This window comes from Vigna unguiculata, chromosome 10 (assembly GCF_037176805.1).
Source record: "Vigna unguiculata cultivar grain cowpea cultivar isolate G323 ecotype 2 chromosome 10, ASM3717680v1, whole genome shotgun sequence".
Classification (NCBI taxonomy): Eukaryota; Viridiplantae; Streptophyta; class Magnoliopsida; order Fabales; family Fabaceae; genus Vigna; species Vigna unguiculata.
This window is the reverse complement of record NC_140801.1, coordinates 49,026,933-49,053,188: the sequence shown is the minus strand read 5'-3', so window position 1 is coordinate 49,053,188 and position 26,256 is coordinate 49,026,933. Positions and strand designations below refer to the sequence as shown.

At 33.2% G+C, this 26,256-nt stretch overlaps 4 protein-coding genes across 5 annotated transcripts; 3 read left to right on the top strand and 1 right to left on the bottom strand.

Moving 5' to 3' along the window:
• The first annotated feature begins 3,927 nt into the window (after positions 1–3,927).
• SDG14 (SET domain protein 14) lies at positions 3,928–11,713 on the top strand. The gene is made up of 23 exons (XM_028052311.2): positions 3,928–5,156; positions 5,253–5,308; positions 5,400–5,598; positions 6,177–6,284; positions 6,404–6,472; positions 6,574–6,642; positions 6,744–6,835; positions 6,936–7,028; positions 7,444–7,579; positions 7,812–7,884; positions 8,029–8,128; positions 8,258–8,382; positions 8,803–8,948; positions 9,380–9,484; positions 9,613–9,677; positions 9,764–9,977; positions 10,201–10,284; positions 10,375–10,431; positions 10,543–10,632; positions 10,733–10,819; positions 11,008–11,082; positions 11,220–11,320; positions 11,449–11,713. Exons 1-23 carry the CDS (start codon positions 4,434–4,436, stop codon positions 11,537–11,539), a joined length of 2,958 nt encoding a protein of 985 aa, XP_027908112.1. The 5' UTR covers positions 3,928–4,433; the 3' UTR covers positions 11,540–11,713.
• A 1,597-nt stretch (positions 11,714–13,310) lies between these two features.
• On the top strand, positions 13,311–17,743 carry LOC114165626 (putative F-box protein At3g61730). The gene is made up of 8 exons (XM_085668186.1): positions 13,311–13,513; positions 14,415–14,614; positions 14,701–14,745; positions 16,071–16,235; positions 16,356–16,403; positions 16,595–16,765; positions 17,115–17,222; positions 17,402–17,743. The coding sequence occupies exons 1-8, from the start codon at positions 13,377–13,379 to the stop codon at positions 17,482–17,484; spliced, it is 957 nt and encodes a 318-aa protein (XP_085524312.1). The 5' UTR covers positions 13,311–13,376; the 3' UTR covers positions 17,485–17,743.
• A 279-nt stretch (positions 17,744–18,022) lies between these two features.
• On the top strand, positions 18,023–20,783 carry LOC114167283 (putative RING-H2 finger protein ATL21A). Of its 2 annotated transcripts, none has more exons than XM_085668185.1 (2): positions 18,023–18,609; positions 20,204–20,783. In XM_085668185.1, the coding sequence occupies exons 1-2, from the start codon at positions 18,066–18,068 to the stop codon at positions 20,650–20,652; spliced, it is 993 nt and encodes a 330-aa protein (XP_085524311.1). In that variant the 5' UTR covers positions 18,023–18,065; the 3' UTR covers positions 20,653–20,783. The 2 variants fall into 2 exon arrangements, with proteins under 2 accessions (XP_085524311.1, XP_027908126.2); XM_028052325.2 differs by having other exon boundaries at positions 18,023–18,738.
• A 100-nt stretch (positions 20,784–20,883) lies between these two features.
• Positions 20,884–25,879, bottom strand: LEW3 (UDP-Glycosyltransferase superfamily protein). Its single transcript, XM_028052320.2, has 7 exons — positions 25,477–25,879; positions 24,629–24,915; positions 24,070–24,256; positions 23,687–23,755; positions 23,385–23,578; positions 21,452–21,561; positions 20,884–21,344 (listed from the first exon to the last, which is right to left on the bottom strand). Exons 1-7 carry the CDS (start codon positions 25,762–25,764, stop codon positions 21,100–21,102), a joined length of 1,380 nt encoding a protein of 459 aa, XP_027908121.2. The 5' UTR covers positions 25,765–25,879; the 3' UTR covers positions 20,884–21,099.
• Between the last annotated feature and the right edge of the window lie 377 nt (positions 25,880–26,256).

The following is a 26,256-nucleotide window of genomic DNA, read 5'->3' as shown; positions in this document are numbered from 1 at the left end:
TATAAAACTGTTTTTTCGGCACTTTTGCATGTCATAGTAGACTGATAAGTCATGCTACCACCAAACAAAGATATTATTGATTGGCGCGCATTCCTCAAAAGAATCCGCAAATCCTCAATTTCCACGGCTAAATCTCAGCCATTAAATATTCTTCGGAACAAAAATTAAATAAATTAAAAATACCACACCCATTTCTGATAAACGTACTATGATCAATAAAATATACAAAAAAATTAATATATACATAAAAAAATACATTAAAAAAATCAGTCAGTCATATTCATAATATAAAAAAGAATTAAAAAATAAATCATATTTTTCATTTATAATATTCTCGTTACAGTTAGAATTTTTATATATTTTTTTCACATGATTATATCAAAAATGTATTTAGCATCTCTCATATTGTGGTCATAAATGACTCAATAAGTTTGTCATCAACTAGATATTAAAATCATCACTAAAAAAAGTTTACAATATACAAAATGATAAGAAATAATTTCTCATAGTTCTTCAAATTTAGTTTATTATTATCTTGAAACCTATTGCAAAGTATATAGGTTCTTTCTCAACTTATATACACATGTCTTGTTTACCTTTGATAAAAAATATACACAATAAATTAAAACTCTCAAGTATTTTTACTTCATATTGTTTTCAAAATAAAATGTTTTCTGACTCTTAAACCTCACCTTTAAAAGCAACAATAGAACAATGATGAATAACAATGTATTGAAGAGCAGAATGTTCCACCCTGAAAATTTAAATTATTAGCCAATTTAGTTCAAAAGAACATACACTTTACTTTTTTATAATCAATCTCTCTACTCAATTATTAAGCTAAATAGTTTTAAAATGTGTTTTTTTTATGTGTAATATTGTTTTGCTTCTAAAATATAAGAAAACAATGCCCTCTGGAAAATACCCAAATACCTCCACTTACATTCTTGACAGTTGTCCCATTTTTAGGTTTTTTGGTAAGTTTGCTTCTTCCGTCATCTGCCCATTCTCATTTCCGTTTCTGACGAATGTACCCCTATGATCAAGCTTCGATTTCATTCGATTGTGTGGCCAAAGAAGTCATTTTCGTTTTCCCGCCTTAGATGGAGGAGTACTGCATGATTTGATTGATTTGCATGGATTAATTAATGAGCTCAGTTCCTTTGCAATCAAAGTTCATTGTTGTGTATTTTAAAAATTGCTTCAGTTGGGTTCTTTCCTTCTTCCTCAGTTTCTTCTTCCTCAGTTTTTACTCTCCATTCTGCAGTATCTTAACCCATCTTCTTAAGGTCTTCCATTTCTCTGGTTTTTGTGGTTGAGTCTTTATTTTTTTTGTTTTCTGAGTTCGTTGTGGGTTTGTGTTATTTTTGGTTATCCATTTTTTTCCGTTTAATATTTGTGTTCTTTTTTCAGTTCTTCAGTTTTGGATATTGGGATTATTTATATTTGTTGTCTTTTTAGTTGGTTCAATTTTGATTTTGTAGTTTCCTTCGTTTTTTTTTTGTTGTTTCAGTTTTGTATGGTTTACCAAGTATGTATTCTGTATTTTTGAGTTTCATGAGTTATGATTTCTGTTTGTTCTTTTCGTTTAAGAGTTGCTGTTATTTTTTTGTCAGGTTCTGTAGTTGGTGTTATTACGTTCTTTGTATTTTAACTTGGTGTAGGTTGTGTTTGTATCTTCTGATGGCGAGAAAACTTGATCCCATCAAAGATATTGATGACAAGAAAGAAACATTGAAACTTGTTGTTAGAGTGAAAGACTTGTGGTTTGTTCAAAATCGGGATAATAGTCGTCATATGGAGTTAATTCTTTTGGATCAGAAGGTAATGCAATTGTGATGCTGTTTTATGTGTTGTTGTTTTATGTGTTTGTGTTGCTATTTTTATGCTTTTTTTTTCCAGGGTGATATGATTCCTGCCATGGTAAAAAAGGAGAATTTATGTTTGTGGGAAGAAAAAAGTGGTAGAGGGTCAAACCTATATAATGCATAACTTTAAATTAGAGCATTATATAAGGATAAAGACTCATAAACCTATTACCTTAAAGTTTTGGGTTGAGAGTAATGTCAATGTTTTGTGTGATTGAGCTTAAGTCTCATTAGTGTTGTATCTCTACACTAAAAATTAAAATGAACGCTTATGTAATTATTTAGTTTTTTTTTCAATTTCTCAAGGGATCATGTATCCTATAGCTTTAATTACGATAGTTTTTGAAAGCTTAAACAATATAAAACTTGTGGTTTTTTAAAGCTTTTTTTGAGACTCATGCAAGGATCTTGTTTAGTTGAATCAAAATATTGATTGATTTAACAAAACTTTCAAAATTAAAGAATTCATTTGAAATGATTTTGTTGAACTTGAAACCGTGAGATTTGAGGTTTATATACGAGTTAAAAAAGAAGAAGAAAAGTTTGTTGAGCAGGTGAAATATAATTCTTAAATTTAATTAAATATAACTACATTTTAAGCCTTTTCCAAATTATTCTTAAATGTATTTTAAAATATAAGGTTTTGACAATATTTAGAAATGACTGTCATTATTATTTAGTATTTCATTTCTCCGTAATTTTAATTTATAAAAGTTTTAATAATTCGAGATTTCACAAATCATCATAGGACTATTCTTTTTCACCCAGTTATGACTTGATATATTTAAGTACAACTACGTAGTATCATTATCAATTACATAGTGTTCGGATCGAATAAAAATAATTAAATCATAGTTACCAATAATAGTTAAAATATAACTAATACTATACTAACCACATTACCATTATCATTCTGTTCTCGTATTGTTACTTGCCTTTATTCTCGTTTTTATAAGAAAAACATCTACTTTGTACATTTTTTTTTAATTTATCTTTGCATATTTACCTTTAAATTATAATTCAATGTTTTTAAAAATATTAGCAATAAAAATACTTATCACGCTAGATAGTAAACCAGTCTCATCAAACTTAAATAGGTATTTTTTAAATGAATAATTTAAAAAAAAAGGCTTATTTTAAAAAAATATCTGAATTTAAAACTGAATCATTTTAAAAATAAGTTATTTAGAAAAGGATATATTTAATGAAATAAGTTGAAAACAGATTTTAAATAAGGATATTAGACAAATAAGAATCAGCAGTTGTATACTATAATTTCTTTTCACTGTTGCTTGTCTTTCTTATTTCTTTAAGATAAAAACATTTATTATTTATGTCTCTTTCACTTTTTTTCTTCTCTTTACTTCTGCATTAGAATGCAATAATTTTTTTTAAAATATTTTATCATAATAAATATTAATTCAGTTTGGTTTTTTTCCTTCACCATCTTCAGACTGTAGCCCATAATTAAGAAAGTAAAAATTTCATTTTTCAAACTAAAATTATAAGAAACCTTAATGCTGTCAATAATAATAACTTAATATATTACATAATCATTTAATCCTATTAGCTATGAGTAACAGAATAATTCATTAATTAAAAAACAACTCTATTCTTTTTCAACTAAGAAATATTTATATAATCCTTCAAATCTTATTTCTTTATTTTTTTTAAATTATATAATTTTTATATGATAAAAATGAAGAAACACTAATATAAATAATTAAAGTATGAAATTTTATTTTTTGTGAGAAATAATAACTTTTCCTAACATTTTTCCTTTATTCTTTTTGGGATGGAAAAAAATTAATTATCGAAAATTGAAAATCAAACCATTAGCACTTTGAATATTTCTACAAAAGTTTAAAATATAAATTCTATAAATTCTTCAAACATAAAATTAATAATAAAGTTCTCAAACATGAAAATTAATTACGGAAATCTTCTTCCAAAGAAGCCATCTATTAACATATTAATTAACATTTTCCATTCTTCTTTATTTTTCTTTGAAACTATAAATTAAATTCCCCTGCACTCTTCTTTTGTTTATTGTGTTGTGTTTTGGACGGGGCGTTTCCTGTGTCATACATATACCCACACATAAGCTTCTCTTGCTTCTTTCTTGTTTTCTCTCTGCCAATTCAAATTGCTCCTTTCTCGGGAAAATCTTCACGCTGCGTTTTCCCGGGATTTCTCGTTACGCGTTCCTGTAAATCGTTTTCGCGATCGGAACCGAGGTTTCAATCTCTGTTCAATTCCCTCGCCTTTCCGTTTTCTCGTCAGTTCTCAAAAGGTTAAGAAAAAACCCACTCAGACCTTCGTTCTTTCATTCCCCAGCGGCATCATTGTTCGATTCAGGGTTTAATAAAATAAATTCACTCACTGGCGGTTCGCAGAGCGATTCAAGATTCAATACCCGGGGCATTATCAGGATATATTGCGAATTTGGCTAAGCCTCGTGAGTTTGGGGTTAGGATTGCACAATTCTTGGCGACGGCGTTTCGATTCGAATGCAATTAGGGTTTCGAGGTGCGCGAATTCGTTGATGTGGATGATTGCAGCGGCATGATAGTTAAGCGGACAATGAAAGCCGACGCACCGAACCTGAAAAGATGTAAGATTGACGGTACCGAGAATGCGATTCAGAAGAAGCGTAGGGTGAACGGGTTGTACTCGCTGGGAGTGTCGGGGGATGCTGAATATTTCAGCAGTGGTTCTGGTTCTTGGAGCAGTGAAGGATCGTATTGGGGTGGTGGTGGTGAGGTTCAGTCGAATTCGAATTCTTTTCTGTTCAATGGGAAAATGGTGAAGGAGGCATGTCGTCCTCCGCTTCTGCGGTCCTCTCGTGGACGCCTTCAGAAGCTTCCGTCAAGGTTCAATGACTCGGTTCTAGAGGCGGACGGAGACTCGAGCTTTGAAGATAACGATAAGAGTTATGTGGAGGACGGAAGGGGTGGCATTGGTGTGAGTGTGGAGAAGAGCGATAGTGTGTGTTGTTCGTCTAGTGTTGGGAGAAGGACTGGTGTTATGGCTGAGAGTAATACATCTGGTATTAGTTTTGAGGGTGTGGACCAAAAACCCAATGGATTGAAGAAGAACGAGGTTTTCAAGCTGGAGGATTTTTCTTTGGGGGATATAGTTTGGGCTAAGTGTGGGAAGAGGTATCCGGCTTGGCCTGCTGTGGTGATTGATCCTGCCTTGGAAGCTCCAGAGTCCGTACTCAGCTGTTGTATTCCCGGCGCGCTCTGCGTGATGTTTTTTGGTTATTCAAAGAATGGAACTCAAAGGGTTAAGTTATCTCCATGTCTTTGTTTATGTTGTCAAGATTTTGAGTTTTTGATCGTGGGTTTTAGTGGTGGGGTCTAACAGAGCGATGATGTGCAGGACTATGCGTGGGTGAAGCAGGGAATGGTGTTCCCCTTCTCTGAGTTCTTGGACAGGTGTGTGGTTGAATTATTTTTGGGGTTTCTGTGTGGATTGATTCTGTAAGAATGTTGGATGTTTAATTGTTGGAAATTGATCTTTCTTCAGGTTTCAGGGGCAGACTCGGTTGTACAAGAGCAAACCTAGTGACTTCCGCATGGCCCTGGAGGAGGCATTGCTGGCAGAAGATGGTGTTCTTGAATCACATTTGGGAAGAGGGGAAATATCTGATGCAGAAGCTCATCCTGCTCGACTTATGGAGGCTACCTGCTATTATGTTGACGAAGAATACTACGGCCAGGAACAGGTGAAAATTTTATGTTATCAGTGTTTTTCATTTTATGCTTTATGATCGGATGATAGCTTTTATAAACTGTTATGCATAAGATAAGGGTTTTAGTCATGCGAGTTATCGTTGTCAAAGATTGCGTTAGGCAATATTTATTTACGGAGGAAGGTCTGACGAATAAATGCATATGATATGACCGTGCTTATGTGTGGAGGAAGGACGGAGTGCCTATATATATATATATATATTTTTTTTTTTTTTCAGCCGGTGCTGGAACTAGAAAAATTGGAAAGAAAAAAACCTTGAATGGTCAAAAGGGAAAAACTATTTTCTTAAGGAAGGCAAAGCTTTAGAAAAATTATTCAATTTTTTATAAAGCTTCTGTATTTCCGAAGGATTGAGTGGGAGCCAAAAGCTAGTTTCAACCACAACGAGGAACCGCTCTTGTCCGTACGTTGTATGTAGCCATGTATTGATACTGTTGACTTGTATCGAAATAGGAGATCATGTCTGAATGGCGTGACATGCAATAGATAAGTGAATAACCTATTAATTAGTCTGTTATTTGCATATTTTTATCGAGTCGTATTTTGCAGGTTACAAGGTACTGTGCTGGTTGTGGTCTGATGTTGCCATGCAAAACCATGAAGAAGATGAAGGATTCAAATTGTGCACCCCGATTTTACTGTAAACATTGCACTAAGGTAACGCAGATTGGTATTACACTTTCAAACTTTTCACTAAATAATTTTTTAACACTTTCAAACTTTTCACTAAATAATTTTTTAACACATTTATTTTAACTATTTTTATGTCCTTGCAGCTGCGAAATTCAAAGCAGTATTGTGGCATTTGCAAAAGGATTTGGCATCATTCAGATGGTGGGAATTGGGTGAGATTGTATTCTTGACAAATTAGTTTTTTAGAAAAAATAAATTTGTGTTCCAATATGCTCAGTTTTGACACCTTTTGCGGCTGAACACTCTATTTCAGGTGTGTTGTGATGGTTGTAATGTGTGGGTGCATGCTGAGTGTGATAAAATAACGAGCAGACTTTTCAAGGTGTTGCATCATGTTTAACATGATGGAACCATTGTTTGTTTTTTTAAATTGCCCTCTTTTTGTGAAGTGGCTGAAGATAAATGCATGGCTTGTGGTTACAGGATCTGGAAAATACAGATTATTACTGTCCAGATTGCAAGGGAAAATTCAATAGTAAATTACCAGCATCGCAAACATACAATCCGAAAATCAAGTATGCAGTAATTGCCTTTTTTTCTTTTTTCTTTTTCATCTATTTACCTAAATTCATTTTATTATGGGACTTATGATCTGATATTTTTTTATACATACAGATCAATAGAGAATAGCCAAAAATCTATGATACCCGATAGTGTATTGGTGGTGTGCAAGGGCATGGAAGGAATATATATCCCAAAGCTTCATCTGTACGTCTTCAGCGTTTTTTGGATATATCAGAAGATAATTCAATTTAAATATTTGATTTTTTATATACCAAAGAAGGGAATTATTTTATACTCCTCACACTAGGGTCTTGAATTCATGTTCCTGGAGAGGAACTCTCTCCCCTGTTGTATTTCCTTTTGCCCCCTAGGACTTCTGAAAGAAGTTCTTTTTTGTATATCCATTTATTTTATTTATGATTTTGGACTTAACTGTTATGTTAGCATTCATTCAGTATTATCCCAGAAACTATTTCACTTTCAAAAGTATTGTTTATCCCCTGACGAGGTTCTATACCAAGAAAACAGCTTGAGAAGCATAAAAGAACTCCATGTGAATGGATTTGAGTTCTTCCCTGAACAATTTCATTGAGCAGCTTGTGATTTCCTTTTCTTGCAGTGTCATGTGCAATTGTGGCTCTTGTGGATCGAGGAAGCAGACACTTAGTGAATGGGAAAAACATACAGGTTGCCGAGCGAAAAAATGGAAACATAGTGTGAAAGTGAAAAGTACAATGCTACCTTTGGAAAAATGGGTATGAAGTGTTTCTTGCTAGATTAGAGGGATGCCGAATATTCTGTTGGGTGGTTTTCAATAAACAGTCATAGCATTAGTCCTGTGACATGGATTTCTTGATTACTGCCCATATCTTACTTCCAAATTCTGAGTTTGAATACGTTGTGTTTTTGAGTGTCTATTAAGGTGCTGTTGTTTTGTTAGTGTTCTGTACTTATTTCTTGTTGTTGACTTGACATGAATTACTTCAGTTGGCTGAACACATTCCACTAGAGGGAATATCCCAGCAGTTAGATCAGCAGCAGGTACTTGCTTTTTTGCAAGGTAAGTGCATTTCATGTAAACTTTTAAACTGATTGGTTGTATTTTTTCTAATTGACTGGGTCTAATTCCACAAAGCACATACATGCTTTCTTTTGAATATATCTCTAGAAACAAATTTATTTTATTTATACCTTGTTGTCTCAGAGAAGTATGAGCCTGTTAATGCAAAATGGACAACAGAAAGATGTGCTGTTTGCAGATGGGTTGAAGATTGGGAAGATAACAAAATTATTATTTGTAACAGGTTTTTCATTTTTTTTCATATTCTTTTCCCTTAAGTTTTATAATTTTTTTGGTTTTCTAATGCTTTGTTTCAAATTTCTTTAGGCTTTAAAGGTAGTAATTTACACAGGTTCATTTGTTCATTGTGCAGATGCCAAATAGCTGTCCACCAAGAGTGCTATGGGGCAAAAAATGTTCAGGATTTAACTTCTTGGGTTTGTAGAGTATGTGAAACTCCCGATGTTGAGAGAGAGTGCTGCCTCTGCCCAGTAAAAGGCATGTCACATTTAGTAGTTTGGAAGTCTGAACTCTTTTTTCGTGTCTATTTCCTGTGATGTTAAACTATTTATGCAAAGTAGTACACGATGGATTCATCACTCTTAAAAGGAGGTCTTTTTCATTATTATATATCGAGTTAACCTCAATTATATTAAAAAAAATGTTTTACTTTGGTGGATCATCAATCACAAATACCTAATGTTTTGCCTTTTTTGTCCATTTTCACATCGGTAAGAAATCCTCTTATAACTCTAATCCTGATACAAATGTGATTGTAGTTGTCTAGGAATCCTAGTGTTATGAATGTGCAATTTGCACCAGCCTTGTTTTTTTCCTCCATAATGTTTATCTTTAATTGTCAGTGTCATGATCAAGTGCTAATATGCTTTTACCACATTGGAAACGCTTGCTTTTCAGGTGGTGCTCTAAAGCCAACGGATGTTGAAATGTTGTGGGTTCATGTAACTTGTGCTTGGTTTCGACCTCAAGTTGTTTTCCAAGACCATGAGGCCATGGAACCTGCTGTGGGAATCCTTAAAATTCCTCCTAATTCGTTTGTGAAGGTAAGCTGACTAAATGGTGATATTATTTTTATACAGTTGGTTTCAGCTAAATGTTGCCTCAAATAAATCCTGACTGATTATAATTTTTATTTTACTGGGAAACCAAAATGAACGAAATACATTTTGTGGTGTAATCTAATGATTTATTTTTATTGAACTATATACTTATTCTCAAATTGCTTTTGGATGAATATCCTGAACAGTGAAATTCCATTCTTCCAAATTACTTTTTGTTAAAAAGTAAATTCTGCACCAAAAATCCAAAATGCACTATATAATCTTCCATCATCAATTTTTATTTTATTTCTCTAATTATTCACGGAGATAGTTGTATGGCTTTTTTTATGTAATCACTTTTGCCTCCTTCTTGTTTTTTTTTGGCTGGACTGTAATAATGAACTCGAGTATGGTTCTTGTCCCTGCTACTGCAGACTTGCGTGATTTGTAAACAGAGCCATGGTTCCTGTATAACTTGTTGCAAGTGTGCTACATATTTTCATGTGATGTGTGCATCAAGGGCAGGATATACAATGGAAGTAAGTTTTGTCAGTTAAATGTAAATATTTTGATTTGGAATTGCTATTATTTTTAGATTTGTTTTTCATTTGATTATATGTGAATTGCAAGATCTGGGGAAATATGTTGATGTTTTTAAAATTTACAGTTGCATTCCATGGAGAAGAATGGGACTCAAATAACAAAGAAGCTAATATATTGTTCAGTTCACAGGTTTGAGCTTTAGTGCTGTGATTACACCTATTTCCATTTTTCATTTCTTTTCTTGATAGCGGTTTTAAAAGTTAATTCCATCTCAGGGTCCCAAATCCAGATTCAGTACTGGTCGTACACACACCCCTGGGGATTTTCTCTCCCAGAACTTCACTTCAAAATCAGAAGGGATGCTTCAGGGGATCAAGGCTAATTTCATCAAAGAATATAGAGCTTATTGAATCTTCAACCACTGAAAATGAGGTAGTTGAGCCACTATCTGCTGCTAGATGTCGTGTCTACCGTAGGTCTACTAATAAGGTGATTCCAAATACTTTCATGAACATACTAGTATATTTATTACACCCAATTCTATTCATTAACCTGTCTTATGTTTCATTTTAGCCAAGCACTTCTGTATTTTTATTACACCCAATTCTATTCCTTCATTAATGCTAGTTGCTAATACAAACATGCTTATTACTTACATTATCTATTATTTTGAATTTATTCTCTTACAACTCATTCCCTCCCATTTGGTCAGAGAGCCAATGAGCCAATAATTCACTGGCCTAAGGGTCCCAGCCTTCATTCTCTAGATGCGATAACTCTGTTGAACGACTTTAAGGTAATCTTTGTGCCTAAGGTGATATATTTAAGAGTTAGACCTATTTTTGCTAACTTGTAGCATAATATGGTGGTACCTGCTTTGTGATAGGATGGTGATGAATCTAAAGTATTCACTTCTTTCAAGGAACGTCTTCACCATTTACGGGTAAGTCATATGTATCCATTTAATTATCTCATTTCTTTCCTTTATTAATTTTAAATAATCTCTCTTTCTCTTATAATATTTAAGTTCAATTACAATTTTTTGGCTTAGCAGGAAATGGAAAAATTGAGAGTTTGCTTTGGAAAATCTGGCATTCATGGATGGGGCCTCTTTGCTCGTAGGAATATACTAGAAGGAGAGATGGTAACTTTATTAATTTAATATTCACTCAAATTTAGGTAAATTATCTTGCTGCAGTTTATTCTGAAGACATTAAGTTCATGCTTCTTGTGTTTGTATGTAGGTTGTTGAGTATCGTGGTGTGAATGTAAGGCGTAGTGTTGCTGATCTGAGGGAAGCAAAATATCGTTCGGAAGGCAAAGATTGTTATGTGAGTATTATGTTTAAGATTGTTTAAATATCTGTACATGCTTCCGATCTTTTTCTTGCATTGGTTGACAAGGTGAAGTCTATTTGGTAATTAGTTTAAAAGCCTGTTTTGTACAGGTCCATGATTGCTGTTAATATTTGAGTTCATTTACTGCTAATCTTAACACCAAACAAAAATAAAATATGCAGCTGTTCAAGATTAGCGAGGAAGTGGTTGTTGATGCAACAAACGTGGGCAATATTGCACGCTTAATAAATCATTCTGTAAGTTATTATGAATATTGTTTGAACATTATCTAATTCAAACACAATCGTGCATGTGGTTTTGTACAAGATAATACTACAATGAGCCAAAAACAAAAGGAAAGAAACTGATGATGTTTAACCTTGACTTGCTTCAGTGCATGCCAAACTGCTACGCAAGGATAATGAGTCTGGGTGATCAGGAGAGCCGGATTGTTCTTATTGCCAAGACTAATGTTTCTGCTGGTGAAGAACTAACGTACGATTTTTGTGTTTGCATATTTTCTTTACTCGTGCTCACATGTACAAGCTGCATATACTTGCATTATCAAGAAGTTGGTTAGCCTGACATGAATGAACTGTTATTTTCCTCTGATTTTGCAACAGGTATGACTACTTGTTCGATCCAGATGAGCGGGATGATCTGAAAGTTCCATGCCTTTGCAAAGCCCCCAATTGTAGGAGATTTATGAATTAGGTTTTAGCTTTTAATTGCTCTTTGAAAAATTTCAGTTACCAAACCACAGTAAATTTTTCCAATTGAGCCATTTTTTAAATTTTTTCCTAGTTTAGTATAATTTGTATATCATTATATAAAATAAAATAGATAACTTCTGTGCAAATTAGATTGAGGCATTTTCCTATCTTGCAAGGATGTTCTTCAAATTATTTGACATCTAGAGGCAATTCAAAGAGGAGCACACATGTTACATAATACATTTCGAGCATTTCATGTAAACCCTAACCAATATTTGGTATATTTTATTTATTTTTCTTCCAAAACTGTAGTATTTGAATAGGGCATTTCAAAATTAAACCAAAATTGGCTTGGGGTTTATTGATTAGGACCGTTCTCTCTTTCACCTCCAAACAATCGATATCTTTGGTTCCATACTATATTTTTTAACGAAATGTGAAACTATTTCCCAATTAGACACGCTAATTATGTGGTCAGCCTCAAAACAGTAGAAGGAACTATTATCTGTTAAAATATCGTAGGACTGAGTTGGAGTAGTTTTGTATGAGGGTTTCATTTTTAAATTTGTGACTGTCATTATATGAAAGAAGATTCTTAAATTTAGGTCAAATTGAATTAGGTTTATTTCCTTGTTCACGCGTTTTCTTTATGTATTTTTACATTTTCAACTTCTTGAATTTATTTATAAATTTTCTAGGATAAAGTGTTGACCTTATTCACAATTAAACTAGATATTTATTTTTCTAAATACTATATTACAACTTAGCTATTATTACTTTATGAATTTTATTACTATTTTTTTTTCTTTTTTGAATTTTCTCATCATATTCCCTTTAATTTTTTATTTAATTTTTTTGTTTTGTTGAATTTTGTTATAAATATTGACATATCCTTAAAAGATCAAGTTAATTTGTTATCATATTTTGTAAAATGATGTCATTTTATTATTTACAAGGTGACAAATCGTATATAATTAAGAAATATGATGACAAAATTGTGAGAAAAAACTTAGTAAAATACGTAAAAATAAAAAAATTAATAGTGGAATGTACGGAAAATATGTTTGTTTGAACTTGAATTTTTTTGAGTTTATTTTTTAAAGAACTAGAAAAAGTTTTTTTTTTTAAACTAAGCTGAATGAAATTACAAATGACTTCCAAAATTTTAAAATTATATTAACATGCCTTTAAATTGTATTATAGTCGATTTAGCAAAAGTAACTATACATTTTCTTTATATAATATTTAATAGTGATGTATAATTATGCTACTGTATGATCAATTACTGAAGCAGAACTTAAGTGGTAGGGGATGTAATTGGAGTGTAAGAGTTGAGTACACATTATTAATACGTATTAGACATTTAGTTACATTTATCCCTTTATGATGTTTAATTTTAAATCATTTGCAAGTTTAATATAATTTATTTTTTGTATTAAGAATTCTTATTTTCTATATAAATCAAATAAAATTGCACAATTAAAATTTCTGCTTCTATGCGATTAAAACTAATCAAAAATTTAAATAAGAAATTTAAACACCACAATATAACTAATCTTTTTATTTCCAAAAGTTAATGATTCTCAAAAAAAGAAAATAAAACTAGAAAGTAGATTGATTAAAAAAATATTTTATTATAATAAAGATTCAATTTGTGATATATTTTTTTATGTCATTATTTTGTTTGAAATGGGAGCTTTTGGCGCGCCTATAAGACGAGGGAATTAAGATCATAAAACCGTTGTGTTTCAGTTCAGAGTAGGGAGTGGGCTGTTCCCCGCTTCAGCTTTATAATTTCAGATTGAAAAAAAAGAGCTCCATCAGATTCCTGAAGCAGCATGCGAAAGCGCCTCCAAAATGCTACTTCCTCCGCCGGCGAGATGCAGCCGGAAAAGCGAATCCGCCGGAGCAAAACCATTTGCTCATGCAACTCTCCCCGTCCTCCGTTTCTCTCTGCTCATTCCACTTTCTCCTGGTTCTCTCTCTATATTTCTGAAAATTCAATTGCAAAATGATTTAAATTTCAATCACTCAGCTTGTATACATGAATTCTGCTTTTTATGAAGCTCATTTGTAGCTTACTATGCAATTCAGCGTTTATTAGTCACGAATTTGAACTCAATTTGGATTTTCATTTAGATCTGGTTTTTGAACCGGGGTGATTATAAATGCTTGCTTGTTCCGATACTCGTTTCCTTCTTTTATCAACGAAATGAGACTCGTAAAAGAACTGCTGTGTGATCTATTAATTTATACAGATCTCTGTGTTTGTTTATTATTATTATTTAAGCAAAATGCTTTTGAATGAGATGTTACGGAGTTTTTGAATGTGGATGAACTTCAAATATATGTATGTATATATATAATCGCCCTCTGAATCATGTTTGAAGACGGTTTGGGCATAAGAGGAAACGAGTAAGCTTCATCAGTTTGCAATTTGTGATTTCAATAACTTAGTTCCACCAGTTTCTAAGTTCTACATACATAAAATTGAGACATTGAGACAGACGTTCATTTTCAATTTACAAATTCTGAACACCTTAGTCTCTCTTCGGACGCCGTTTTACCTTCTGAAGTGTATTTGGTTTCTCTGAGCTTCTTAAATAGAAGACGTTAAAACTATTAACACTATGAGATCGTCTTTATTTGGCTTTAACTAATACAGATTAATGGAGGCTCTCTGTTTTTTCTTTCCAATTTGTAATTAAAAAATGCTGAAAAGTTTGATAGCGTCGTTAACTGTAGATTCTATATGCATATAGGAAAGCTTAATCCTTAAGTGAAATTTGGAATCTCTGTTTTCATTTCTAGTGCTTTGGTTAGTTAATGTTTCTATTCTTGTCTGAACACCGTATTTGTGAACATTGAACGAGAAGGTTCGAAGAAGATATTTGGACAGAGATTGCTAAATTTCTGGATGGAAAATCTCTGGTGATGCTGGCAGCCACAAGCCGATGGTTCCAGCGTGTTATTATGGAGGACGGTATATGGAGGTTCGTGTGCCTGCGTGATCTTCAGGTCCCACCTCCGGAACGCGTGGCATTCAGGTGGTGCAAGCTGTACACATCAGCATTCGGTAAGGCCTCTCCATTCTTCCTCAATATTCAATCAATCCAGTAGTAGCATGGTTCCACTAAATTCGATTTTAAAATATAATTTCAGATGGAAGCCACTCCTACATGTTCCGTCAAAAAGAGAAACACATCGGTGAGTTGGTCCTTTGGTAGCCACACTTAGTTCCTGGTCCATCCTAATTTTCCGTTTTATAAACAACAAAATTAGAATTTTGAATTTTCTTAACTGGGTGGTAAACTCTCATTCATAAAAGTAAAAAATCAAAAGACATATAATGGATTTGACTATTATTTAGTCTTTTCTTTAATAAGTAATTTTTATAATTTTTATAATTTTATATATATATATATATATATATATATATATATATATATTAAAAAATATATATAATACAGTAACTTTTATGAAATTAAAAATATTAATTAATTTTCTTAATTTGTCTAACAAAACCACGCACATTAAATTGAAATGAAAAAAGTTGTTGTTTAAATGGAGTAAGTCATATTTCTCTAATTTCTCTAATTAAATACCTTTTGGAAACTTTCCAGTGTTTTAAATGTTAAAATTTTAAAAATATGTTAATTTGATTTCGGTATCTGCTACTTTTAAATTAACGTAATAAATAATATATATATATATATATATATATTTTAATTATATTAGTACGTGAAATTATGAAAACGCTAACGCTGAATGTATTCTAAAAATCATTTATTTATATTAGATGTAAAAAAACTCCAATTATTTTTATATCAATTTCTATTTTGACAAAACTATATAATTAATCCTTAGATATAATTGACTTTATGGAATTCCTATTATCTTTTAGTAATGACGTAAACATTAACCCTATTCCTATTCTTAATAAACGTTAGAGAAACTTTAATTTTACAATAATTTGGAACACAAGATAAGAAGTATGGAAAAAGTATAAAGTACGAACAAAGGTAGATAAAAAAATGTATGTAAAATAAAAATAACATTATTTAAAATTTTAATAGATGCAAATTTTGTCAAAAGTTGTAAAATTGTGAAGGGGCGGATCTCATCAAAACCTGGTGAGTAAATAAGGAAAAGTTGATGATATTCCACTTGGAAATATATCTAAGTGCATATATTAACGACTTCTAACACAATCTTCGTCCTCCGTGCTTCTGCTTGTTACACTATGACGCGATTTCTTAGTGTATATACCTTTCTGGAATTTACCCAATCACTGACTGAGACTTTCTTAAAGTGCATATATTTTATTTAGGACTAAAGCATAGTCCAATAAACAGAAGATGTGTTACAGGCGCAATATGTGCAGCTTTAATGTCTTAGATTTAGAAAATTATGAATGTTGTAACTTTTTACTTTTATCATGTACCATCAGATTGGAATATGTGCAGCTTTAATGTCTTAGATTTAGAAAATTATGAATGTTGTAACTTTTTACTTTTATCATGTACCATCAGATTGGATGCGTATCGGCGCCTTTTCTTTTGATTCTTCTGTAGCCGTCCTGGCAGAGAGACTGAGTTTTCCGGGGAAGATACGGAAAGGAGAAAGCATTGAAAAGTTGTTGCGGTCTCAAGGTTGTTGTGTGATAGACAATGTTAAATCTGGAGTCTGGATAGCTGGTAACTTCCAAGTTAACTTTTACACTAGGATTTTGAGATTATACTTGAAATAAATATGTCAACATATTATCTCACTTGTGTTTAATTAATTTCATTTGTTTATTGTGGTTAAATTTTCAGACCTACAGCTAGTAAGATGCCCGGTTTGTGACCTCAATACCTGCGACGGTAATTTGAATACAATCCGAAGAGCCCTGCATATCCCTAATCCCTTTGTACTGCCATTGGCTTCTAATTTGGACAAGACAAATAATGCTCCCGTGAATTTACATCACTGATCACTGTGTTGTACAGCAAGGATTTGCCATTAAGAGAAGCTAGATTAAACTTAAATTGACAACTTTCTCCCACTTATATAGGAACAATGCAGACGCTAGATGCAAGGCACATAGAACTATTCCTCTGTGAAGGCTACCGAAGTGGGAGGTGGGATTACCAGCTTGTAGGATCTCATGATATAAAAAAACGAGCAGATGGGGCTGCTGGATCCATTTTTGACATTAAACACCTGGGCGATTCATCAACGTCGGGTAAATCTTGATACTTCCGTCGGCTTATTCGGTAACCCTATCAATATTTTTGACAATAAACCTTGGTCTATTGTCAGTGCATAAAGAGATCACCTTCTGTTTGTCACCATAGATCCAGAAACATTTAAAATTGTGTTGTGAGTAGTTTTAGTTACAGATAATCCACAAACGAACTTCAATAACTATATCATATCATGCCTCAGAATGATTCGGGGTTTAGGTTATGAGCATTTCTGTAAATTACTTCATTTTCTAATTTTTTTTATTGCCTACCATTTTATAGAAGACTGTTAATTCGAGACACTAACACATTAAACAATCTGTTTTTGATTTCCACATTGAATGGCAGCGGTGTTTGATTACAAGTCTTGGATTGGAAGAGCAAATGACTGGCAACCCAAGGCCATGATTGCTTTCCATGCCGTAGCTGTGAATACTAATTTACAAGAAAATGAAGGTAAAAAGCTTCTTCATGACAGATTTCTGCATAAATTACCTGGAAAATCTGGGCAGAATTAAATCCCAGATTTCCTTTTTAGAATTTCCTTATTAATTTCACTGGTCGGTGTAGTAAGTCATTTTCACGTCTTTGCTTTGCTTACATTGTTTTCTTGTTTGTTTTTCCGATACATGCAGGTCTTCATGTGAAATACCATGCTATGAGGGAAGGGACCAACGGAGAAGTTGTTTCTATTAGAATCTCTCAGCAGCTCCTGTGATTCATCTCCAACCTGTCTTTGAGAGGGGCAGGGTTGTTGGGTAGTTATTTTCTAGCTTTTAAAATGTCTTCTCGGCATTATTATACAAGTCTACACTCTAGGACCCGGAAACAATTATTCTATTATCCATTAATTTTCCACATGTAGCTCTGGTTTAAGCATTGAAAGATAATGACAAATAATATTCCCGAATGGAATGTCGCAAATTGGTGATGACCAAACATTATTTTGTATGGAAGTATAGAAAGTATTCTCTAGATCTTCATCCATCTGCTTCCATTCAACAGAATGATTTGTGCAGTGTGCTGGAAACAAACTAACGAAATCCGAATGACTGAGGATTTTAAATAATCTCCCCCACAATGGCTAATGTGACAAGAACAGGAATTATATTATAATGTTCTTGAGTCATACCTTCTTTACATCTCTGTTAGTTTATTACACTATATCAATATATAATGCAAAATGATTTTCAAATGTTGCTTTTAAATTTGTATAGACTTTAATATTAAAATACGGTTTCTTCTTCTTATAACCTGGTTCGTTCCTTTCCTACCGCAGACTTTGACATCTGAAAAATAATGGGCATCTTGGAAATCCTTTTTCTCTCCTTCATCTTTCCTGTCATATATGCCTCAAGTGACTGCCAATTTTCTTTTTGTGGCAGCAATAACATCATTATTCGTTTCCCCTTTCAACGAGAAGATGAGCAAAATCCTTATTGTGGGTATCCTGGTTTCAACTTAATTTGCACGAATAATAGCAAAACAGTGCTAAAACTTCCTTACTCTGGAGTATTCTACGTGCGCAACATTAACTACCTCGCACAAAAGATACAAGTCTACGACCCTGACGATTGCCTCCCCAAACGTCTTCTGAGCCTCAATGTCTCAGGCTCTCCTTTTATTCACACTCTTACTCGTAACTACACCTTCTTAAGCTGCCCATTTCAGAACGCAGGATCACAATTCATTCCCATTGACTGTCTCAGTAATTCCACACATTTTGTATCAGCTGTCCCTTCACTGAATTTGCCTAATCCATTACCAGCATCTTGCTATGTTATTACAAGTCTTTTTGTCCCAGTTGCAGGGCCAGAGCAGCAGTATGATGGTAATTTCAAAGGTGAGTTTAGTCAAGATCTTGTATTAACATGGGATAGACCTGACTGCAGATATTGTGAATCACAAGACCAATTGTGTGGGTTTGATCGAAACAACAACAAACAACTCTTATGTTTCTCTTACCAAACAGGTAAGTAAGTATCTTCTACATGGATTTACATCTAGATGACCTAACATTACAAAGAACTAAGAGAAATAACTTAAGTGATATTATCACCGGAGCTCTATCTATCATAGTTGGTCACATGTTGAAGTTACTGGGAAAAAAGATATTGGTCAATGGTTTTACGTGGTATTCACGATATGTGCGTAGTTTTTGTTTTGTTTACCTTTTATTTAGTTGACTTCATTATTTGATCTAGCATGCTGGCATTAAATTAAAACCAATGCAAATAATGCTTTTTTTAGAGAAATGCAAGGCAAATGTAATGTGCACATTTGTATATGACAATCCTTTTTTTTTTTCAATTATTACTTTGTACTCATTAGATTTCAGAGTAAAATAAAAACAAATCCATTAATTGTTTCACGTTATATATATATATATATATATATATATATATATATATATATATATATATATATATATTATGTGTGTGTATATTTTACTTCTTGAACTTTAACCATACACCAAATTCCTGAAACATTAGTTTTGGTGACTAAAAATCTATTTCACATTAATTCGTGAATTCTTAAAACCCCATTCAGTGTTAATATAATGTTAATACAGTAAGTTAGTTCTCAATTTTAGTTGATGACATGACTTACAGGTGACGTACAATAAAGGGCGCTAGCTAGTTTGCTTAAACTTTAGTTTACCTTTGATTACTAGTTTAACAAACGTTTCGTATTTTGTGTTTTAAAACATTCTTCAAAAATTTATATAATTTGGGAAATATTTTCTTATTTTATTAGCTATAATGATGTTGTCCATTTTCTTTGTTGTTTTTAATTTTGAAAAAAATGTATAAAAAGTACCTTTACATGTATCTAAATTAGTAAATGAAAGTCAAAATAGAATAATATTTCAATTCTTTTAGAAATATAAATAAAATATTTTCTTAAACAACATGAATTTAAAATTTTCCTTCACTGGAGCTGTGAAATTAGCTTACATTTGACATATATACATGCTGGATTGGTGATGGCTCTTCTAAGAATTTGCTTTCCTTGTTCTTCAACAGAAGGTGAACTTATCTGTATAAAAACACCATAACCTTGGTCATTGGAAGTCGTAAATATACATCCAAATATTCTATGTCAATCCATTAACCAAATACACCCTCTGACTTGGAGATAACTTGACTGAATCAGAAACAATATCTAGTAAAATTCTTCGAGTCAAAACAAAACTAACATTCCAAGGATCTGGTAATGAGTTTTAACAGTCTAAAGAATAATGTGAATTTAGTTACCTAAATCTGTGGGGTTCAAATTGAATAGGTTTTGTTCTAGGTTATGATATCAAAAGCCAGATTAAAAGTCAGCCCAACTCTTAGAACAAAGATCTCTCTCTATTAATAGTCCCATTTTCAGATACCATTCTAAAAAAGACCACCTTATACACTGTGTTTTCTTTCTGTCTTAATGTTCAGGTCCATCACAACAAGGAATCCAAATATTCAGAATCATCACATTGTGCATTGCTGGACCAGCAGCAATCTTTGCAATTGTGATGGCATGTTGCGTGTGCTACAAGGACAGAATAGCCAACATTCGTAACATTGCTATTGCAAGGTCTGCACCAGCCACAATATTACCAGCACCACAGATTGCTGCAACGGGTTTGGACGAGTCCACCATTGAGTCCTACGAGAAGGTAGTGCTTGGAGAGAGTAGAAGAGTCCCTGGACCCAACGGTGGTTGCTGTTGGATATGCTTATCAGAGTACAACAGCAAAGAGACAATACGATGCATTCCAGAATGCGAACACTGCTTCCATGCAGATTGCATAGACGAGTGGCTTCGCATCAATACCACATGCCCAGTTTGTCGTAACACTCCCTCTCCTTCTCCTCTTCATGTTACCTCCATTAACCCCTAAATCATCATCAAGGATTTTCTCTCGCAGATTAATCACATTCTTAGCAACACCAATGTTATAGCAACACTATCATATATGTATACACTGGTAATTTGTGAGAATTTAAAATACAGTAATATTTTTTCTGAAAAGCATAACTCACCAGGGAAATTGCCTCATCATCTCAAACTATGTAGTAGACTTGGTTAGAGGCAGGTTGAAATGTAGGAGCTTTGTTTGCAATTATATATATTAAAGAAAAAAAATGAAATAATTACTTTTAAGATCTAAATCTTCACCTTTCAATAGTCCTCTGTACAAGTGAATAATCTACTCTTTGGTACAAAGAGCAAGCAAGAGATACCATATAGTAAGAAAGGACAAAGTAACAGAAGTTCAACTATTTCCGTAACAAAATTCTTGGTGTATATTCTCATGTTACAGTCATGCTAATTTGATGCTAGAACATCACCTAGAAACATGAGACAGGATAGGACGCACTGCAGCTTTGAAGTCATCGTAAAACCTCTGCTCAGAAAATCTCCTTGCCCTTCTCCTTGCAGCTGCAGCCACCTTAAGTCTCTCTGTCTCCGACATTGTTACTGTCCTCACAATGGCGTCTGCATATTCTTCAACAGTGCAGGCAAGAAATCCTGTTTGCTGTCCATCTTCATCTAGCACAATGTCCATTTTTGGGCCAGCAGAATTATGAGCTGACAAGCAAATATTGCAAGAATAATTAATGCATGCAAGAGATGCTAATATAGACAAAAATAAAAAAGACACATTTACAAAAGGGTGCAATTGCACGTAAGCCTACCAATTGGGATAGCACCGGCGGCCATGTATTCTACAACACTAATGCCAAAATGCTCATCTGTCATTGAATGAATCCCAGCAACAGCACCCCCTAAAAGTCCCACCAAATCTCTGTAGGTTGAGGCAAGCATCATATGTATTAGTACAGCATTTAAAGTTTAGGTTCTGAAATTACAAATATAATCTAAACAATTGATAGACAACTAAAAAAATGAATTCATGTGATAAAAGTGATAAACTCATTTCAGTGAAAGAATTGTTAGTCATTAATCCAGAGTTCTTTGCTAATTCAAACCCAATTCCCGATCCATGCAACCAACCTCTTAAGGTGGTTTCCAAGCAACATCACATGCATCTCAACCCTGTTGAAAGGCTCACTAACACCTATGCACAAAGGATTATTTTCCAAACTGTTTATTTTGTACAAAAACAACTGAAATCTCTTACAAGGAAAGCCTTTGCAGCCCTATCAACTTGGTAATTGGCCGATAAAAAAAAAAGCTAACTTGGCCATTGATCTTGATGATTGAAAGAATGCACTTTAAAGGAGCCACGTGACCACGTCTAACCATAAGAAGTTCAAGAGAAGTACCAAAAATATGAATGAAACATATACTAATTGTGAGGCTTTAGTTAATCAAAATTAATATATTAAAGAATAATGCCGCGTTTGACTTTGACACAAGACATTGGATTGATTGATAAAGTTAATTCCAAGTTTCAAATCTTCTACAATATGAAACATGATGTCAACTGTTAAGTAAAATCCAAACAAATATAATGTTTTTCACTTTGCAAGAAAAGGGTAAAGGTTTACCAAGTGTAACATCATGGTAGTTAAAAAACAAAAAATAAATTACGCTAACCATCCATGAGGCTTTGTAAAACTACAAACAAACTTCACAAGTCTATCTCGTAAGAATAATCTAGTCTAAGATACCAAATTAGTTCATTAAATTGTGCAATACCCTACAAAAATGGTTCTATAAAGACTTATCCATCCTACTTCAAAAATTTAGATTAAGGATTTTAACTTGCTTTTAAAAATTAAAATATTGATCACATGCCAACTCCTCTCCAAAATAACTAATGACAAAACAATAGCCATATAGATAAATACAATCATATACATTAAGTTTCCAGTAATGATGCATAAGGCTGGATTTTATATTGCTAAAATGTAGATGAACAAATGTGGCAGATAACATGGTTAAAAACAATATTATTTCTAAGAACGTTGACAAAATATGCTAAACCAAACTTAGATCAAACTTTCTGTTTTTCACGTAATTGATCTTCTATTTCCTTGGCTTGAATGCAATATCTCTCCTTTCTCAGCATTCAGCCCAACTTATTGGATTTTTCTCAAGACAAAGCTCAATAAAAAAGGTTAACTTTTATAGAGCTTTTGTAGAAGCTAATTACAGAAACTTTTACTTTCAAGGAGAAATGACGGTTAAAAAAGCTGTGACCACTCATGGATTGCTGTGATGTTCAAGTGGGAATTGGGAAACTGTGACATTTCCTTACTCTTTATTATAAATACCACAGCCTTGTAAATTGAAGAAATAGGGGTAGCTAGTGCTGTGGTTTAGGAGTTTTTATTATGGATTTAAAAGAAGTGTTTGGTTAATCAAAAACGGTTAAGGCACCTAGGCATTGGCTATTAATTAAGTTTTGGAACTTTAAACATAAGCCTGAAATTGGGATTTAGGAAAAGAAAAACCAAGGGCAATCAAGACCCCCAGTTTCCCAATGTCAGAATTTGCACTGAACACTAGCTGGACTGATAATTACCATATATCATCAACTAAAGAATAAAAGGTATGCATTGTACAAAATATAACTTTTTTAAATAGTTCATACTGCAGAGAAAATGTTTCTTATGATCATCAAAAGGAGGGAGGAAAGATTGAAAATCCACAGGGACTAACCTGTATGTCACATTCTTGTGAAATTCCACTTGTTCACTAATATTCAGCTCAATTGCTTTCTTTTTTAACATTTGAAGTCTGTCATCATCTGATTTATTTCTACAGCTACCCACAATTTGGAACTTAGGTTTTGGCAAGGTAGGATCTAATCTCTTAATGGCAGCTGAAAAAGCCTCAAGTTGGAGAGTGTGCGCCTACATTGAATGAAAAAAATGTCAAATTGGTTTAACCAACAAAGGCTCAAACGAGCCACATAAAAAAGTTGTACCTTTTGTTCACAAGATTGATAGGAATATGCCCACCTTCTCCGGTCGAAATTGTGCAACAGATATTATTATAGGAATTTCCGTTGATCGTTCCAAGGGAAGCACCTGTTTATATAGCTAACCTGTTAGAATTCACTACACTAGTCATAAGCAAACTATGTAAACCAAAAAAAAAAAAAAAACACACACACACACACAGTATCATCACATTGAGACTTCACATTCTCGAATTTTAAACATTTGTTAAACAAACATACTACACCGGGGAGAAACATAGAAGAAACAGACCATAAGAGACTTCAATGCAACAAAGTAACAAACAATATGGGAAAGCTATCAACCCAACCGAAACAAAAATGCAAAACATTAACCAGACAATATAATAACGTTTCTAGGACTATAAATAACAAATTGCAAACCTGGAGTCCAGAAGTATCACAAGGAGGATATACTCGCTTAATACGATCTGGAACTCTCCAAAGACTTTCAATATGGGATTTGGTCCAAGATGAATTGACCATAGCCAGGTGTGCACATGATCCTACAATCCCATACAACCAGCTGAAGAATGTATAATAGACTATTTTGCATCTTGACAGCCAAACACTGCAACAAAAAGAAAAGAACTGTTAAATTCCTCAAAACATGAAATAGACAAAATAGAATGTGAATTTAGTGCAAATTACAGCATAGAAGGGCACATGCACTGAAGGGTAAGGAAGGAGAAACATGCAAAAGGTGAACTTTCACATGAAAAGACTTCAACTTTACCAATTTCTACACCAAAATACTTTTAGAAAGATTGATTCCCTTCTACTCTTACGCTCAAAACAATTGGATATGGTATAATATTCAAATTTCAGTAAAATTGAAACTATGGAATTGATACCATTTAACAAGTGAGGAAAATTTGCGAAATATGACTAGGCAATAAGAGGCAAAAAAATGTACAAATCCCATAGTTAGAAGAAATCAAACCTCTTGGTAATTAAGGCATCATTATTATACATCAAGCTGCGATCACGAACACGGGATAGCATGTCTGAACTGATAGTAGGATAATGTGTATAGCAAATAACTTTACATCCAAACAACCGGGCAAATGGATATGTAAAAGCATATCCACTTGTGTCAAAGTAATATAAAGGAGTAAACTTGCACAAAGCCTCCCAAGCAAGATACATAGAACCCAGACTTTGACCAATCATTGTAAAGTGCGGATAAGTGCTTTCTTCGATCCACTTCCTCTTGTACAAATGAATCACCTGAAAATAGGACAGCAAGCAGATAGGTTTAAGCTTTTAAACAAATCAAGTATATTCTTGCACAATTGGTGCCAAAATAAATGCTTCTTACCATTAAAACAATATTTGATTACTTTATATAATCATCAATTATCTTATTCCATGGCTAAATCATCCCTCATTCCCTCCTTCCTATCATCTACTCAACCTGCTAAGCAAGCAATGCCATGTTTTACTGCCTCACTTTCAACTAAAAATTAGATCCTAATCCACTCATTCTTTAGCAGAAAACAAAATACATTTAATTCATGAGTTATGAGAGCACTAATAACTGAACCCATAAGAGGAGTAACTAACAGATAAATAACACCCACGAGTTGACTAATATTCTAACATACACTAAAAACACTTACGAACCCAGAAAAGCATTCTATAATATTCCATTCTTTCATCGTTACTACAATTGAAAAACCTACTTCAAATAATACAAAGACACGACGAAAGCAAAAGATGAGAAAAGCCCCACAATCCAAAATCACAAAAGAAGAATAACCCAGATAAGAGAATAAGAAAAGAAGGTACCTTTGGAGGAGAGAGGAGCGTGACCCCAAAGCGATCTAGGGCTCGAGCCATCAGCGACTGAGGGGTGGCGTCATGATCTCCGGTGTAGATACAGCAGTCAAGGTCAGGGATCTCATCTTGGATGCCTCTGACGGCGCACCAGAGCACCCTCTCCCCACCGCCGCCGTCGTTAGTATACGGATGGAAGAATCCGACGGCTCTGTTCCTCCGCCGCCTGCCGTTGACTGGAACAATGCAGAATCCAAAAAGTATGGCCGTGATGAGCGCAACGATGATCATCGTCAACATCAATTCGCCTAGTCTCAGTGGCAGATGTTTAAAGCTTCTTCATAATTGTTCAACAAATTGGACGAGTAATTCAATTTTTTTGGTTCCTCTTTGAAGGTTTAGACAAAATAAAGAAAAGTAAATAGGAAATAAAGGCAATAGACTCATTTTCAGTAGATAGGTCCTTCATCTAGGTATTTTTTTTCCTGCGCTCCAATAAAAAAAATTTCTCATTTTAACTCTTTTAGATGGTAATTTAAAAATAAAAATAACTTTTAATTATATTATTCAGAAGTTAAAATTAATTTTTAGATTATACAATTTGAAAAAAAAAATCTTTAAAAGAAACTTTTCAGATAAATCCACTGAACAAAAATAAAATTAATTTCTAAAATTTTGAATACCACGATCTAAAATTTATTTTTGTCTTCAAATTACACATTTCAAAAATGACAAAAAAAAAATCATTTAGATTCAGGCAAAAAACAAAAGAAATGCAACAAAATACTGCCT